Source organism: Ovis canadensis, chromosome 5 (genome assembly GCF_042477335.2).
Source record: "Ovis canadensis isolate MfBH-ARS-UI-01 breed Bighorn chromosome 5, ARS-UI_OviCan_v2, whole genome shotgun sequence".
Lineage (NCBI taxonomy): Eukaryota > Metazoa > Chordata > Mammalia > Artiodactyla > Bovidae > Ovis > Ovis canadensis.
In genome coordinates, this window is record NC_091249.1 from 84,802,344 (window position 1) to 84,815,654 (window position 13,311).

Genomic DNA, 13,311 nt, shown 5'->3' on the forward strand with positions numbered 1-13,311 from the left:
CAGCATGCACGCAGCACATTAGTAGATATGCAATATACATAATTTGCCCCAACAACCTAGCAAGATAATGTTATTGCTAATAATATAATAGTACTATATTATGTATTATTAAATAATATTTAACATTACTTACAGACGAGGAATTTGAGGCTCTGATATACTCACTTATCCCTTGCCTATCTATGTTCGGAGCTAGGAAGTGGTACAACTAGCCCCTAAGTTTTCAAAGCTTCTTCCTCAACCACTCCAAGCCCTTAGTCCCATCTTTGGATAATGCCATAACAATGCTGACCCAGATTCTTCCATCCAAGAAGCTCCAACTTTGGCTTTTCTGCCCAGATGACTAGCGGGGAGTCTGAAAGAGACCCTGGTGCTCTTAGACACACCGGACCTTGCATTTCTCTGTCTGAGGGCTGGGGTCCCCTCCATTGCTGCTCTGGGGCTTCAGGTCACCTCTTCCCACTCTAGCCCCATGATACTTAAAGAGCTTTTCTGCTTTGAGTTTTTGATGAAGTTATTTCTTAGAGAAGGAGATTTGGGAAGGAGAGGGCTCAATTTCTGGGAAGGAAAGCCCTCAACAGAGGGGGTTCTGTTTCCTGGGCAGACTCTGAGTCCCTAAAACAACATCAACCATTTATGCCCTTGACAGGGTGGCTTTAAGAAGAACCAAAGTGGTGAAGTCTCCTTGATACTAGTGTTTAGCAATCGTATGGGGCTTTGGTTTTTGTCTCTTGGCTCTTTGAGCACCTTACCTTGCTTCTCCCTCTCCAGCTGACTGAGAAAGACACTCACTCTTAGTTCCATGTACACACAGGTAGGTGGCTTGAATGGCTCAGATGGGGTGACTGACTACACTAAAGTCCCTCGGCCAGCTGGGGCTGGAATTGTGACTTGAGGTTGTAGAATCTTAGGATGCCGGGGCTGGAAGTGACCCATCTACAGATGAGGCCAAGAATAGCAATGGCAGCAATAACAACAGAGACTCCTAAAGCACTTCCTAGGTGCCAGGCTCTGTACTGACCCATTCAGTCCACTTACAAGCTTTATGAGGCAGTCACTGCTATCCTCATTTTACAAATGAGGAAACAGCTTCAGAGAGGTCAAGTCATGAGGCTAGGGTTACAGACTAGTAAGTAACAAAGTACAAGACCTAGATGTTCAGGCTACACAATATGCTGCTAAAACACCAATGGATCACTGAAGAAATCAAAGAGGAAATCAATACAGAGAGACAAATGACAACGAAAACACAATGATCCAAATCCTATGAGATGTAGCAAAAGCAGTTCTAAGAGGTAAGTTTATAGCAATACAATCTTATCTTGGGCTTCCAATCTGGCGCAGTGGTAAAGAATCTGCCTACCAATGTAGGAGACACGGGTTCAATCTCTGAGTTGGTAAGATTCCTGAGAGCAGGAAATGTATTCATTTCCACACCAGTATTCTTGCTTGGGAAATCCCACGGACAGAGGAGCATGGTGGGCCACAGTCAATGGGGTCCCAAAGAGTTGGACATGACTGAGCACAAACATACATGCACAATTTTACCTCAGGAAACCAGAAAAATCACAAAGAAACAACCTAACTTTATGTCTAAAGCAACTAGAGAAAGAAGAACAAACAAAACCCAAGGATAGAAGGAAAGAAATCTTAAAGATTAGGGTAGAGATAATGAAATAGAGATGAAAGCAATAAAAATGATCAATGAAACTAAAAGCTTGTTCTTTGAAAAGATAAAAAAATTGATAAACCTTTAGCCAGACTCTCAAGAAAAAAAGGGAGGGCAATCAATAAAATTGGAAATGAAGAAGGATACCTGTTACAACAGACACCACAGAAACACAAAGGATCACGGAAGACTACTACAAGCAACTATATGCCAATGAAATGGACAGATGCTTAGAAAGGTACAGTCTCCCAAGATGGCTCCACAGGCGAATCCCATCAAACACTTAGAGAAGAGCTAACACCTATCCCTCTGAACCCGTTCCAAACAATTGGAACACTCCCAAACTCATTCTATGAGACCATCATCACTCTGATACCAAAATCAGACAAAGATACCATCCACACAAATTACAGGCCAATATCACTGATGAAAATAGATACAAAAGTTAAGTCGCTCAGTCATGTCTGACTCTCTGCAACCCCGTGGACTGTAGCCCACCAGGCGCCTCCGCCCATGGGATTCTCCAGGGAAGAATACTGGGGTGGGTTGCCATTTCCTTCTCCAGAGGATCTTCCCGACCCAGGGATCAAACCCAGGTCTCCTGCATTGTAGGCAGACGCTTTAACCTCTGAGCCACCAGGGAAGCCCTACTGCTGTTGCTGCTGCTGCTAAGTCACTTCAGTCGTGTCCAACTCTGTGCAGCCCCATAGAAGGCAGCCCACCAGGCTCCCCCGTTCCTGGGATTCCCCCATTCCTGGGATTCTCCAGGCAAGAACACTAAAGATGTAAAAATCATCAACAAAAGACTAGCAAACCAAATCCAACAACATATTAAAATGATCATGATCAATTGGATTTATTCCAGGGATGCAAGGATTTTTCAAGATCTGCTAATCAGTCCGTTATAGCACATTAACAAATTGAAGAATAAAAACCATATGATCATCTCATAGATGCAGAAAAGCTTCTGACAAAATTCAACACCCATTTAATATAAAAATTCTCCAGAAAGTGGGCATATAAGGAACACACCTCAACATAACCCCACACACCTATGGTCAACCTATGACAAAAAAATGCAAGAGTATACAATGGAGAGAAGACAGTCTCTCTAATAAGTGGTGCTGGGAAAACTGGACAACTACACGTAAAAGGATGAAACTAGAACATTTTCTAATATCATATACAAAAATAAACTCAAAATGGTTTAAAGACTTAAATATAAAACATGACACCGTAAAACTCCTAGAAGAGAACATAGGTAAAGCATTTTCTGACATAAATCATACCAATGTTTTCTTAGGTCAAGGCACTAGAAATAAAAGCAAAACTAAACAACTGGGACCTAATCAAACTTACAGGCTGCTGCACAGTAAAAGAAACCATAAAACGAAAAGACAACCTATGAACTGAAAGAAAATATTGCAAATGAAGCAACCAATAGGGGATTAATCTCCAAAATATACAAATACATGAAACTCAATATATATGAAAAAAACAAACCACCCAGTCAAAAAATTGGCAGATATAAATAGACATTTCTCCAAGGAAGACATACAGATGGTCAAAAAGCACAGGAAAATATGCTCAACATCACTAGTTATTAGAGAAATGCAAGTCAAAACTATAAAAAGGTTTCACCTTATAGCAACTTCACTTATAGTCGCTTATAGTGGCTGAGCAACTTCACTTTCACTTTCATAGCAGTCAGAATTGCCATCATCAAAAAGTCTACAAACAATAAATGCTGGAGAGGGTGTGGAGAAAAGGGAGCCTCCAACACTGTTGGTGGGAATGTAAATCAGTACAATTGTTATGGGGAACAGTATGGAAGTTCCTTAAAAAACTAAAAATAGAACTTACTGTATGATCCAGCAACCCAACTCCTGGGTATACATCCAGAGAAAATAACTTGAAAAGATACATGCACTCAATATTCATTGCAGCACAATTTACAATAGCCAAGACACGGAAGCAACCTCAATGTCCATCAACAGATGAATGGATATAGAAGATGAATGGAATGGAATGTTTCCCCAGCCATCAAAACAATGATATAATACCATTTACAGCAACATGGTAATAGAGATAATCATACTAAATAAAGTCAGAGAGAAAGATAAATATCATATAGTATCACTTATATGTGGAACCTAGAAAATGATACAAATGAGCTTATTTACAAAAGAGAAATAGACCTACGGATTTTGAAAACAAATGAAAGGTTATCAAAGGGGAAAGGTGAGGGGAGATTGGGATTAACATGTACACTCTATATAAAATCCATAATCAACAAGGACCTATTGTATAGCACAGGGAACTCTGCTCAATAGTCAGCGAATTATACAAGAAAATTTGGGAAGGAGTGGATAGGATATATATATATGTCTGAATCACTGTTGTACAACAGAAACTAATGACATAATTTTACATTTATAAACATAAAATTATAAACATTATAAATCAACTATACTCAAAAATTAAAAAGAAATAATCTACTATATTATTAGATTATCTTGGCACAGGAGGGCCGAGGGAGCTACTCCACATTCAAGTTCAGGAGGGGTGACCTCGTCCAAGGTAAGGAGCAGCATCTGTGCTTTGCTGGAGCAGCCCTGAAGTGATACCCCACGTCCAAGGTAAGAGAAACCCAAGTGAGATGATAGGTGTTGCTAGAGGGCATCAGAGGGCAGACACACTGAAACCATACTCACAGAAAACTAGTCAATCTAATCACATGGACCACAGCCTTGTCTAACTCAATGAAACTAAGCCATGCCATGTGGGGCCACCCAAGATGGGAGGGTCATGGTGGAGAGGTCTGACGGAATGTGGACCACTGGAGAAGGGAATGGCAAACCACTTCAGTATTCTTGCCTTGAGAACCCCATGAACAGTATGAAAAGGCAAAATGATAGGATACTGAAGGAGGAACTCCCTAGGTCAGTAGGTGCCCAATATGCTTCTGGAGATCAGTGGAGAAATAACTCTAGAAAGAATGAAGGGATGGAGCCAAAGCAAAAACAATACCCAGTTGTGGATGTGACTGGTGATAGAAGCAAGGTCCAATGCTATACAGAGCTATATTGCATAGGAACCTGGAATGTCAGGTCCACGAATCAAGGCAAATTGGAAGTGGTCAAACAGGATATGGCAAGGGTGAATGTCGACATTCTAGGAATCAGCGAACTAAAATGGACTGGAATGGGTGAATTTAACTCAGATGACCATTATATCTACTACTGCAGGCAGGAATCCCTTAGAAGAAATGGAGTAGCCATCATGGTCAACAAGAGTCTGAAATGCAGTACTTGGATGCAATCTCAAAAACAACAGAATAATCTCTGTTCATTTCCAAGGCAAACCATTCAGTATCACAGTAATCCAAGCCTATGCCCCAACCAGTAACACTGAAGAAGCTGAAGTTGAATGGTTCTATGAAGACCTACAAGACCTTTTAGAACTAACACCCAAAAAAGATGTCCTTTCCATTATAGGGGACTGGAATGCAAAAGTAGCAAGTCAAGAAACACCTGGAGTAACAGGCAAATTTGGCCTTGGAATGTGGAATGAAGCAGGGCAAAGACTAATAGAGTTTTGCCAAGAGAATGCACTGGTCATAGCAAACATCCTCTTCCAACAACACAAGAGAAGACTCTACACATAGACATCACCAGATGTTCAACACTGAAATCAGATTGATTGTATTCTTTGCAGCCATAGATGGAGAAGCTCTATATAGTCGGCAAAAACAACTGGGAGCTGACTGTGGCTCAGATCATGAACTCCTTATTGTCAAATTCAGACTTAAATTGAGGAAAGTAGGGAAAACCACTAGACCATTCAGGTACGACCTAAAATCCCTTATGATTATAAAGTGGAAGTGAGAATGAGATTTAAGGGACTAGATCTGATAGACAGATTGAACTATGAACATCCTGATGAACTATGAACAGAGGTTCATGACGTTGTACAGGAGACAGGGATCAAGACCATCCCCATGGAAAAGAAATGCAAAAAGGCACAATGGTTGTCTGAGGAGGCCTTACAAATAGCTTTGGAAAAAAGAGAAGCGAAAAGCAAAGGAGAAAAGGAAAGATATAAGCATCTGAATGCAGAGTTCCAAAGAATAGCAAGGAGAGATAAGAAAGCCTTCCTCAGCGATCAATGCAAATAGAGGAAAACAACAGAATGGGAAAGACTAGAGATCTCTTCAAGAAAATTAGAAATACCAAGGGAATATTTCATGCAAAGATGGGCTCAATAAAGGACAGAAATGGTATGGACCTAATAGAAGTAGAAGATATTAAGAAGAGGTGGCAAGAATACACAGAAGAACTGCACAAAAAATATCTTCACAACCCAGATAATCATGATGGTGTGATCACTCATCTAGAGCCAGATGTCCTGGGATCTGAACTCAAGTGGTCCTTAGAAAACATCACTATGAACAAAGCTAGTGGAGGTGATGGAATTTCAGTTGAGCTATTTCAAATCCTGAAAGATGATACTGTGAAAGTGCTGTACTCAATATGCCAGCAAATTTGGAAAACTCAGCAGTGTCCACAGGACTGGAAAAGGTCAGTATTCATACCAAGCCCAAAGAAAGGCAATGCCAAAGAATGTTCAAACTATCACACAATTGCACTCATCTCACACGCTAGTAAAGTAATGCTCAAAATTCTCCAAGCCAGGCTTTAGCAGTATGTGAACCGTAAACTTCCAGATGTTCAAGCTGGTTTTAGGAAAGGAGGAGGAACCAGAGATCAAATTGCCAACATCCGCTGGATCATGGAAAAAGCAAGAGAGTTCCAGAAAAGCATGTATTTCTGCCTTATTGACTATGCCAAAGCCTTTGTGTGGTTCACAATAAACTGGAAAATTCTGAAAGAGATGGGAATACCAGACCACCTGACCTGCCTCTTGAGAAACCTGTATGCAGTTCAGGAAGCAACAGTTAGAACTGGACATGGAACAACAGACTGGTTCCAAATGGGAAAGGGAGTATGTCAAGGCTGTATATTGTCACCCTACTTATTAACTTATATTCAGAGTATATCATGAGAAACACTGGGCTGGAAGGAGCACAAGCTGGAATCAAGATTGCTGGGAGAAATATTAATAACCTTAGATATGCAGATGATACCACCCTTATGGCAGAAAGTGAAGAGGAACTAAAAAGCCTCTTGATGAAAGTGAAAGGAGAGTGAAAAAGTTGGCTTAAAGTTCAACATTCAGAAAATGAAGATCATGGCATCTGGTCCCATCACTTCATGGGAAATAGATTGGGAAACAGTGGAAACAGTGTCAGACTTTATTTCTTTGGGCTCCAAAATCACTGCAGATGGTGATTGCAACCATGAAATTAAAAGACACTCCTTGGAAGGAAAATTATGACAAACCTAGATAGCATATTCAAAAGCAGAGACATTACTTTGCCAACAAAGGTCCATCTACTCAAGGCTATGGTTTTGCCAGTTGTCATGTATGGATGTGAAATTTGGACTGTGAAGCAAGCTGAGGACTGAAGAATTAATGCTTTTGAACTGTGGTGTTGGAGAAGACTCTTGAGAGTCTGTTGGACTGCAAGGAGATTGAACCAGTCCATTTGAAGGAGATCAGTCCTGGGTGTTGTTTGGAAGGACTGATGCTAAAGCTGAAACTCCAATACTTTGGCCACCTTATGTGAAGAGTTGACTCATTGGAAAAGACTCTGGTGCTGGGAGGGTTTGGGGGCAGGAGGAGAAGGGGAAAACAGAGGATGAGATGGCTGGATGGCATCACTGACTCGATGCACATGAGTTTGAGTGAACTCCAGGAGTTGGTGATGGACAGGGAGGCCTGGCGTGCTGGGATTCATGGGGTTGCAAAGAGTCAGACACAACTGAGCAACTGAACTGAACTGAATCTAATATAAAAAAGTGAAGCTGTATTGAATCTAAATATAAAAAAAATTCAAGATTTCTGACCTTTTGTCTTGGACTGTTACTACCATATCATTTTACTGCTCCACCAGGGATTTTCAATTAGAGACATATGCACAGTACACCCATATAGCTCAGTGGTAAAGCATCTAGCTGCCAATGCAGGAGACATGGGTTCAATCCCTGGGTTGGGAAGACCCCTTGGGGTAGGAAATGGCAACCCACTCCAGTATGCTTGCCTGGGAAGTCCCATGGACCGAGGAGCCCGGCGGGCTGCAGTCCATGGGGTCACACGGAGTCCAACACAACTGAGCGCACGTGCACGTCTGCGCAGCGCACCAGTGCTGCTTCCGTGCTGGGCCTGTGTTGACCCAGGAATGTCTGTTACTGGTCCATGATACAAAACTGAAAGTCAGCTTTTAGAAACTTATATAAGCAATCTGACAGAGTCATTCATGTCTGTTGACTGTAACAATTTGAACATGTGTTTAAATACTTGTCACAGTATCCCAGGTTACAGGTGTGGCCAAACTCCTCCCTGTATGGTTCCTGATCTACATTCTTATACTTCCTTTATAGCTTCCTTACTGCCTTGTGTTTTTTACTGAAAGTCACTTATGCTTCATTTTGGAATTAGCTATAACATACGTTATAAAATGATGAGTAAACTTCCTGAAATATTTCCTGTAAGGACTGAGGTTGTCAAACGTCTCCTCCTTTGTCAGGGAATGGAGTAACTCATAGTTGCATCTTGTCTTTCAGGCAATAGCTTAAATGCTACTTTCTTCTGGATTGATTGGGTTAAAGTCTTCTGGCAATATATTCATGGCACCCTGATCTTCCTCTAGGGGAGATACACCAAGAAAATGTTTTAAAAGTTTTCATTTCTTTCCCCCTGTTCCAGTGCTTGTCAAGCTTTAAGGTTCCTATGGATCACCCGGGGATCTTTCTGACAATGCAGATTCCAAGGTAGATGGCCTGGAGTGCAGCCCAAGGATCCCATTTTTAACAAGCATCAATATGATGCTAATGCTGCTGATCCAAGAACCACATTTTGAGAAGATTTATTGAAACCAGGCGGTGACAAACTACATTCTGCTTGTCAAGTCCAGCCATAAATAAAGTTTTACCGGGACAGTCACAGTGATTCATTTGCATATTGTCTGTAGCAGCTAGAGTGGAGCTGAGCTGGTGTAACAGAGTGACAGAGGCTGTACTTCCACCAAGCAGATCATATTGATGATTAGACCCTTTGTAGAAAAAGTTTGCTAAGCCCTGATTTAGACCATACACCTCACGAGAGCAGGGAACATATCTATCTAGATGTCTGCTCCATATCCAATGCCTGATACTGTTCAATAATTATCTGAATAAACGAATTACATCTTGGTAGTTCTATTGTCCTAACAGCCAACCTGGAGTTTGAACATGAAAGTGTGTTTCCTTCCCCCGCAGGTTATGTTAGGACCTTGCTTGATTCTACTTGCTCTGCCTGGCTGAAATCTCTGCACCCCGAGGGGAGAGTGCTGAACTCCGTGATGGCAGATGGCATGGCTGAGATTGGGTGTCTGCTTTTCCTCCCAAGAAGCTACAGTGCATAATTAATTCATTGTTCACATTTCAGAGCAAGCAGGGTTTTAATCCCCTCTGAAATTGGTTTCGGATGTGGAAGTCATAGTTCTCCACCCTCTAATTGCAAAGGGGAGATAATACGGCATCGGTATTGAAATTTCAAGCACGGCATCGGGCTGGAAATAAATATCATTTAAGCTTTGAAAGCATGGCTGGCTGGAAACGTTTCCTTTTCTATTTCACAAATTTAATGCAGAGAAGTTGTGCTTATTCAAAAGAATGATTCTTTTGGAGACAAGGAGAAAAAAACATTAAATGGGGGCATTTTAAATTCTAAATAAGCAGTCTTTCAAGTCAGAGACTTGTTTGCATAGACTTGTTGAAATCATGGTGCCATACAGTTTCTCAAATTTACATTATTAGTTGTCATGCTGCTTATTTACATATACATTGAACTCTGCACAGAAATGCTTATTCCCGAGTCAGGGTAACTATGACGGTGCCTGAAAGCAGGACTGGGAGAACAGATAGATGCCATTTTGTAATTTCTATTGGCCTGATACGTTTCCCTTCCATCACTCTGGTCTTAATCCTCCCCTTTTCCTTATGCAAACAGGATTCTATCTGGAGTCTCCTGGGAATTATTTAAAGGTCCCTGAACTGGATAATGGGAAACGCAGGCCCTGTTTCCTCACTTAGTAAGGCAGTGCTCTGGCTTCTTCCTATGCCCATTGTTAATCACGTGCTTTGCAAACAACAACCTCTGACAGTTTTAATACCTCAGGTGGTGTGTGCCTGCTTTGGGCCCTTATCAACAAGACAGAAATACACGTATTTTTTAGAGAATCAATAATAGCTCATAATGACTATTTATATAGTGCTACATGCTACCAGAGCTCTGATGATAAAGCCTCTTGATAATGGTCTCTGAGGACAGATAGAGTCCTAGTCCCCCATGTTATTGATGAGGGAATCAAGGCTCAGAGAAGTTAAGTAACTCAAGTTCACATAGCATATTAAAGTCAGGCCAGACTAAAACCCAGATGATCACTGTACTCTAAGTATTTTTGCAAATAGATACTTAAAAAAAATAATTTTTTGCTGTACCACACAGTATGGGGGATCTCAGTTCTTTGATCAGGGATTGAACCCATGTTCTCTGCACTGGAAGTACAGAGTTTTAATCACTGGACCACTAAAGAAATGACAAGTCCTGGCTGGGAAGGCTGGCAGTGCTGAAGTGATATGTAGGGTCTTGGGTGGAAGCCCAGGATTCCAGTCCTAAAGCTTTCTCTTCACTCTCCCAAGAGGCAGAATGGGGCTCTTGCATTGGTCTGTCTCTATCTGGGGAGGAAACCTAAGCTACAAGACACACTAGCTGATCTTCCAGTCCTTCCTCCTTGCAGTCAGAAAGCTCGATTATGGAGTCCCTCTGAGAGTTACAATAGCAGTACCAATGATAAAAAAGAATGGCTAATTTTAGAGGTGATCACTACATGCCAATCACTTTCTACACAAGCTGTCATTTCATCTTCATAGCAAGCATATGAGAAAGCTACTATCATCATCCCCATTTTTCAGATGGGGAAACGAAGGTATGAAGCCATTGCTGAATATAGGAACCTCTATTTGAATCAAATCTGATCTGACTCCAGTGCATGCTTGGAACTACTCACAGTACTGCCTATGCGCCACATGCTTTCCAGACAGCATTGCTAGTCACAATAACCTCACTGAATAGTACTAGCCCCATTTTATCAAAGAAGAAATTGAGGCCCAGAGAACTGAATTGTCTTGCCCAAGGTTCCCTGGTGGCTCAGATGGTAAAGTGTCTGCCTGCAATATGGGACTGGGTTCGATCCCTGGGTCGGGAAGATCTCTGGGAGAAGGAAATGGCAACCCACTCCAGTACTCTTGCCTGAAAAATCCCATGGATGGAGGAGCCTGGTAGGCCTCAGTCCTGGGGTTGCAGAGTCAAACATGACTGAGAGACTTCATAAGTACAAGGTCACTGAGCTGCTAAGGGACAGTTGCAGGATTCAAAATCCAGGTCAGCCTGACTCGTTCCCTTATGCTGAGATTCTCTGTCTGCCTGGGAGCAGGGTGGGAGGTTGCAGCCGGGCTACTCACCACGTTCTTGTAGAAGTAGTACACCACCATCCTGGCCAGGCGCGAGTAACACCAGTGGCCATGCACGAGCAGCAGCTTCTTGAGGTGCCTGAAGCGGGAGACGGCAAAGTCGCTGGACATGACAGCCTGAGAGGCAGAGCAGACATGTCGGCTTCCGTCCACGGCTGCTGATGGACCAAAGAGGCTCCCCTGAGGGCGGTGCTCTGCTCTAAGGTCTGCAGTAGGTACGGCCTGAAAGACCCTTTGTCACATGTAGCACCCTTGGATGACTTTTTGGACTCTGACACTCCCCTGCCCCTCCTCTGGGAAATCGGGATCTCACTAAGGAGGGCGGCCAGGCATTTACTATGAACCAGTGTGTGTTGAGCGCCATGCTAGGCATGTGATGGTTGAGCAGAGACTGGGGGCTTCCGTGCAAATTATCCTCAAACCTCTCAATACCCTTGGCTACCTCCCGAGGCAGGCCTTCCACTCCAGTCTCAGGTGGAGCTGCTGGTGGGAGAGCTGTTTCTTTCTGCAGAGCCAAAATGTGTCTTCTGCCCTTGGGAACTAGACTCAGAACTAGACCCAGTTCATATTACTTTTCAGAGTAGGAGGTTTGGACATGCCTGGTTATAAATCCTAGTCAGAGTCTTGGTCAAGGTGTTTAACCTCTCTCAGCCTGTTTCCTCATCAGAAAAAAGTGGAATAATAATCCCTAACACACAGGGTGGTAGTGACTGTTGATACTGGGGTAATAAATGTGAAGTGCAAATAGAGTGCTAGCCTATGATAGACACTCAAAAAGTGACAATGTTCGTTCCTTCTCACCAACAAATTTAGGTAACACCTAATGTCTGTGCTGGTGGTGGGAACGCAGTTAATGGTTCAAAACTACAAAGTGGGGTCTGTCTTAATGGGGAACACAGCAGCTCAAGTTGGTATGCTTGTTCCAGGCTGAATTTTGAGTAATTTTTGTACAAGCATTGTGTAGGTCCATCTAGCCATCACAGCTAAAATGGCAATTTAAAATTGTTTTCCAGTTGCTCACAAAGGGTATTGCAACCTTGATGTGGGTAGGGGTTGCAGGGAAGAAACATGGAATCAGGGGGAAACAGTTTTTCCTGAATGGCTGAGTACTATTTGGCTTTAGCATACAGGTATAGTCAGCTGTCTGTAAAAAGCCAAGCATCTTTTGATCTCTATTCTGAAGGATTGGCCAGTAGGGATGTGGTGATAGAGGTTATGTATAGGCAGGGAAGCCCCCTGCCTCTCAGATGAAAATTCTGCAAAGCTTTTTAGGAGTTCCTCCAACACTGAGGGGGAATTCCTTAATTCACCAATAAGGATAAAGGAGAGTAAGAAAGTAACAAGAAGAGTTGAAGGCACTGATACCTGCATGCCTTCCTGTCCAGATATTCCAATCCCAATATCGGCAGCTTGAATCATGCTTACATCATTTGCTCCATCACCTGAAAGGAAAGTAGTCGTGAGATCCTGGTCCAACTGCTGTGAGACAATGAGAAGCTTTATACAAGTGGCTCTCGATTGTCTCTATTTGCACATAATTGAATCCTTTTAATGTTGCTTTGAATAGTCTTCTGGAAAAGCCATCCTTACAGTCACTTAGCCTGAGAGATGTCTTTTCCTCTCTGGACAAGAAAGCGTACTTTTCTTTTATCGTTCAACAAATACATACATTCACATGCCACCTTTCATACCAGCACTGTCAAATGGATTTTTGTGTGATAGAAATGTCCTGTTCTTTATTGTCCAATTTGAAAACCATTAGCCTCCTATGAACGCTGAAAAGTGAATGGTGAATTTCTGTTTAGTTTGAAGTGTAACACTGAATATAACACATAGCAGGTGGCAACCATTTTGGACAGAACAACTCTGTCAACCGTGAGATCTTTTTCATAAGCCTGGCTTTTTCCAATGCCTTATCCTTCAGACTAAAGTTAAGCAAACTTTTTCTGTAAGTGGCCAAATGATAAATATTTTAGGCTTTGTGGGCCAAGATGCAATACTGAACAA

General features: G+C 42.2%; 1 protein-coding gene and 1 long non-coding RNA gene across 3 annotated transcripts in view; one reads left to right on the forward strand and one right to left on the reverse strand.

Moving 5' to 3' along the window:
• The window catches only part of LOC138441486 (uncharacterized), a 111,339-nt gene extending 105,586 nt beyond the window's left edge, over nucleotides 1-5,753 (forward strand). Inside the window, exon 7 of the long non-coding RNA XR_011257364.1 lies at nucleotides 4,180-5,753. This is a non-coding gene — a long non-coding RNA (uncharacterized lncRNA). The remainder of the gene's footprint in view (nucleotides 1-4,179) is intronic.
• Nucleotides 1-13,311, reverse strand: part of ATP10B (ATPase phospholipid transporting 10B (putative)) — a 383,816-nt gene that overhangs the window by 23,522 nt on the left and 346,983 nt on the right. For both annotated transcript variants that reach the window (XM_069592540.1, XM_069592541.1), the window contains 2 exons: nucleotides 12,670-12,746; nucleotides 11,296-11,421 (listed from right to left, as the gene is read on the reverse strand). In XM_069592540.1, the coding sequence (XP_069448641.1) occupies nucleotides 11,296-11,421; nucleotides 12,670-12,746 (203 nt within the window). The remainder of the gene's footprint in view (nucleotides 1-11,295; nucleotides 11,422-12,669; nucleotides 12,747-13,311) is intronic.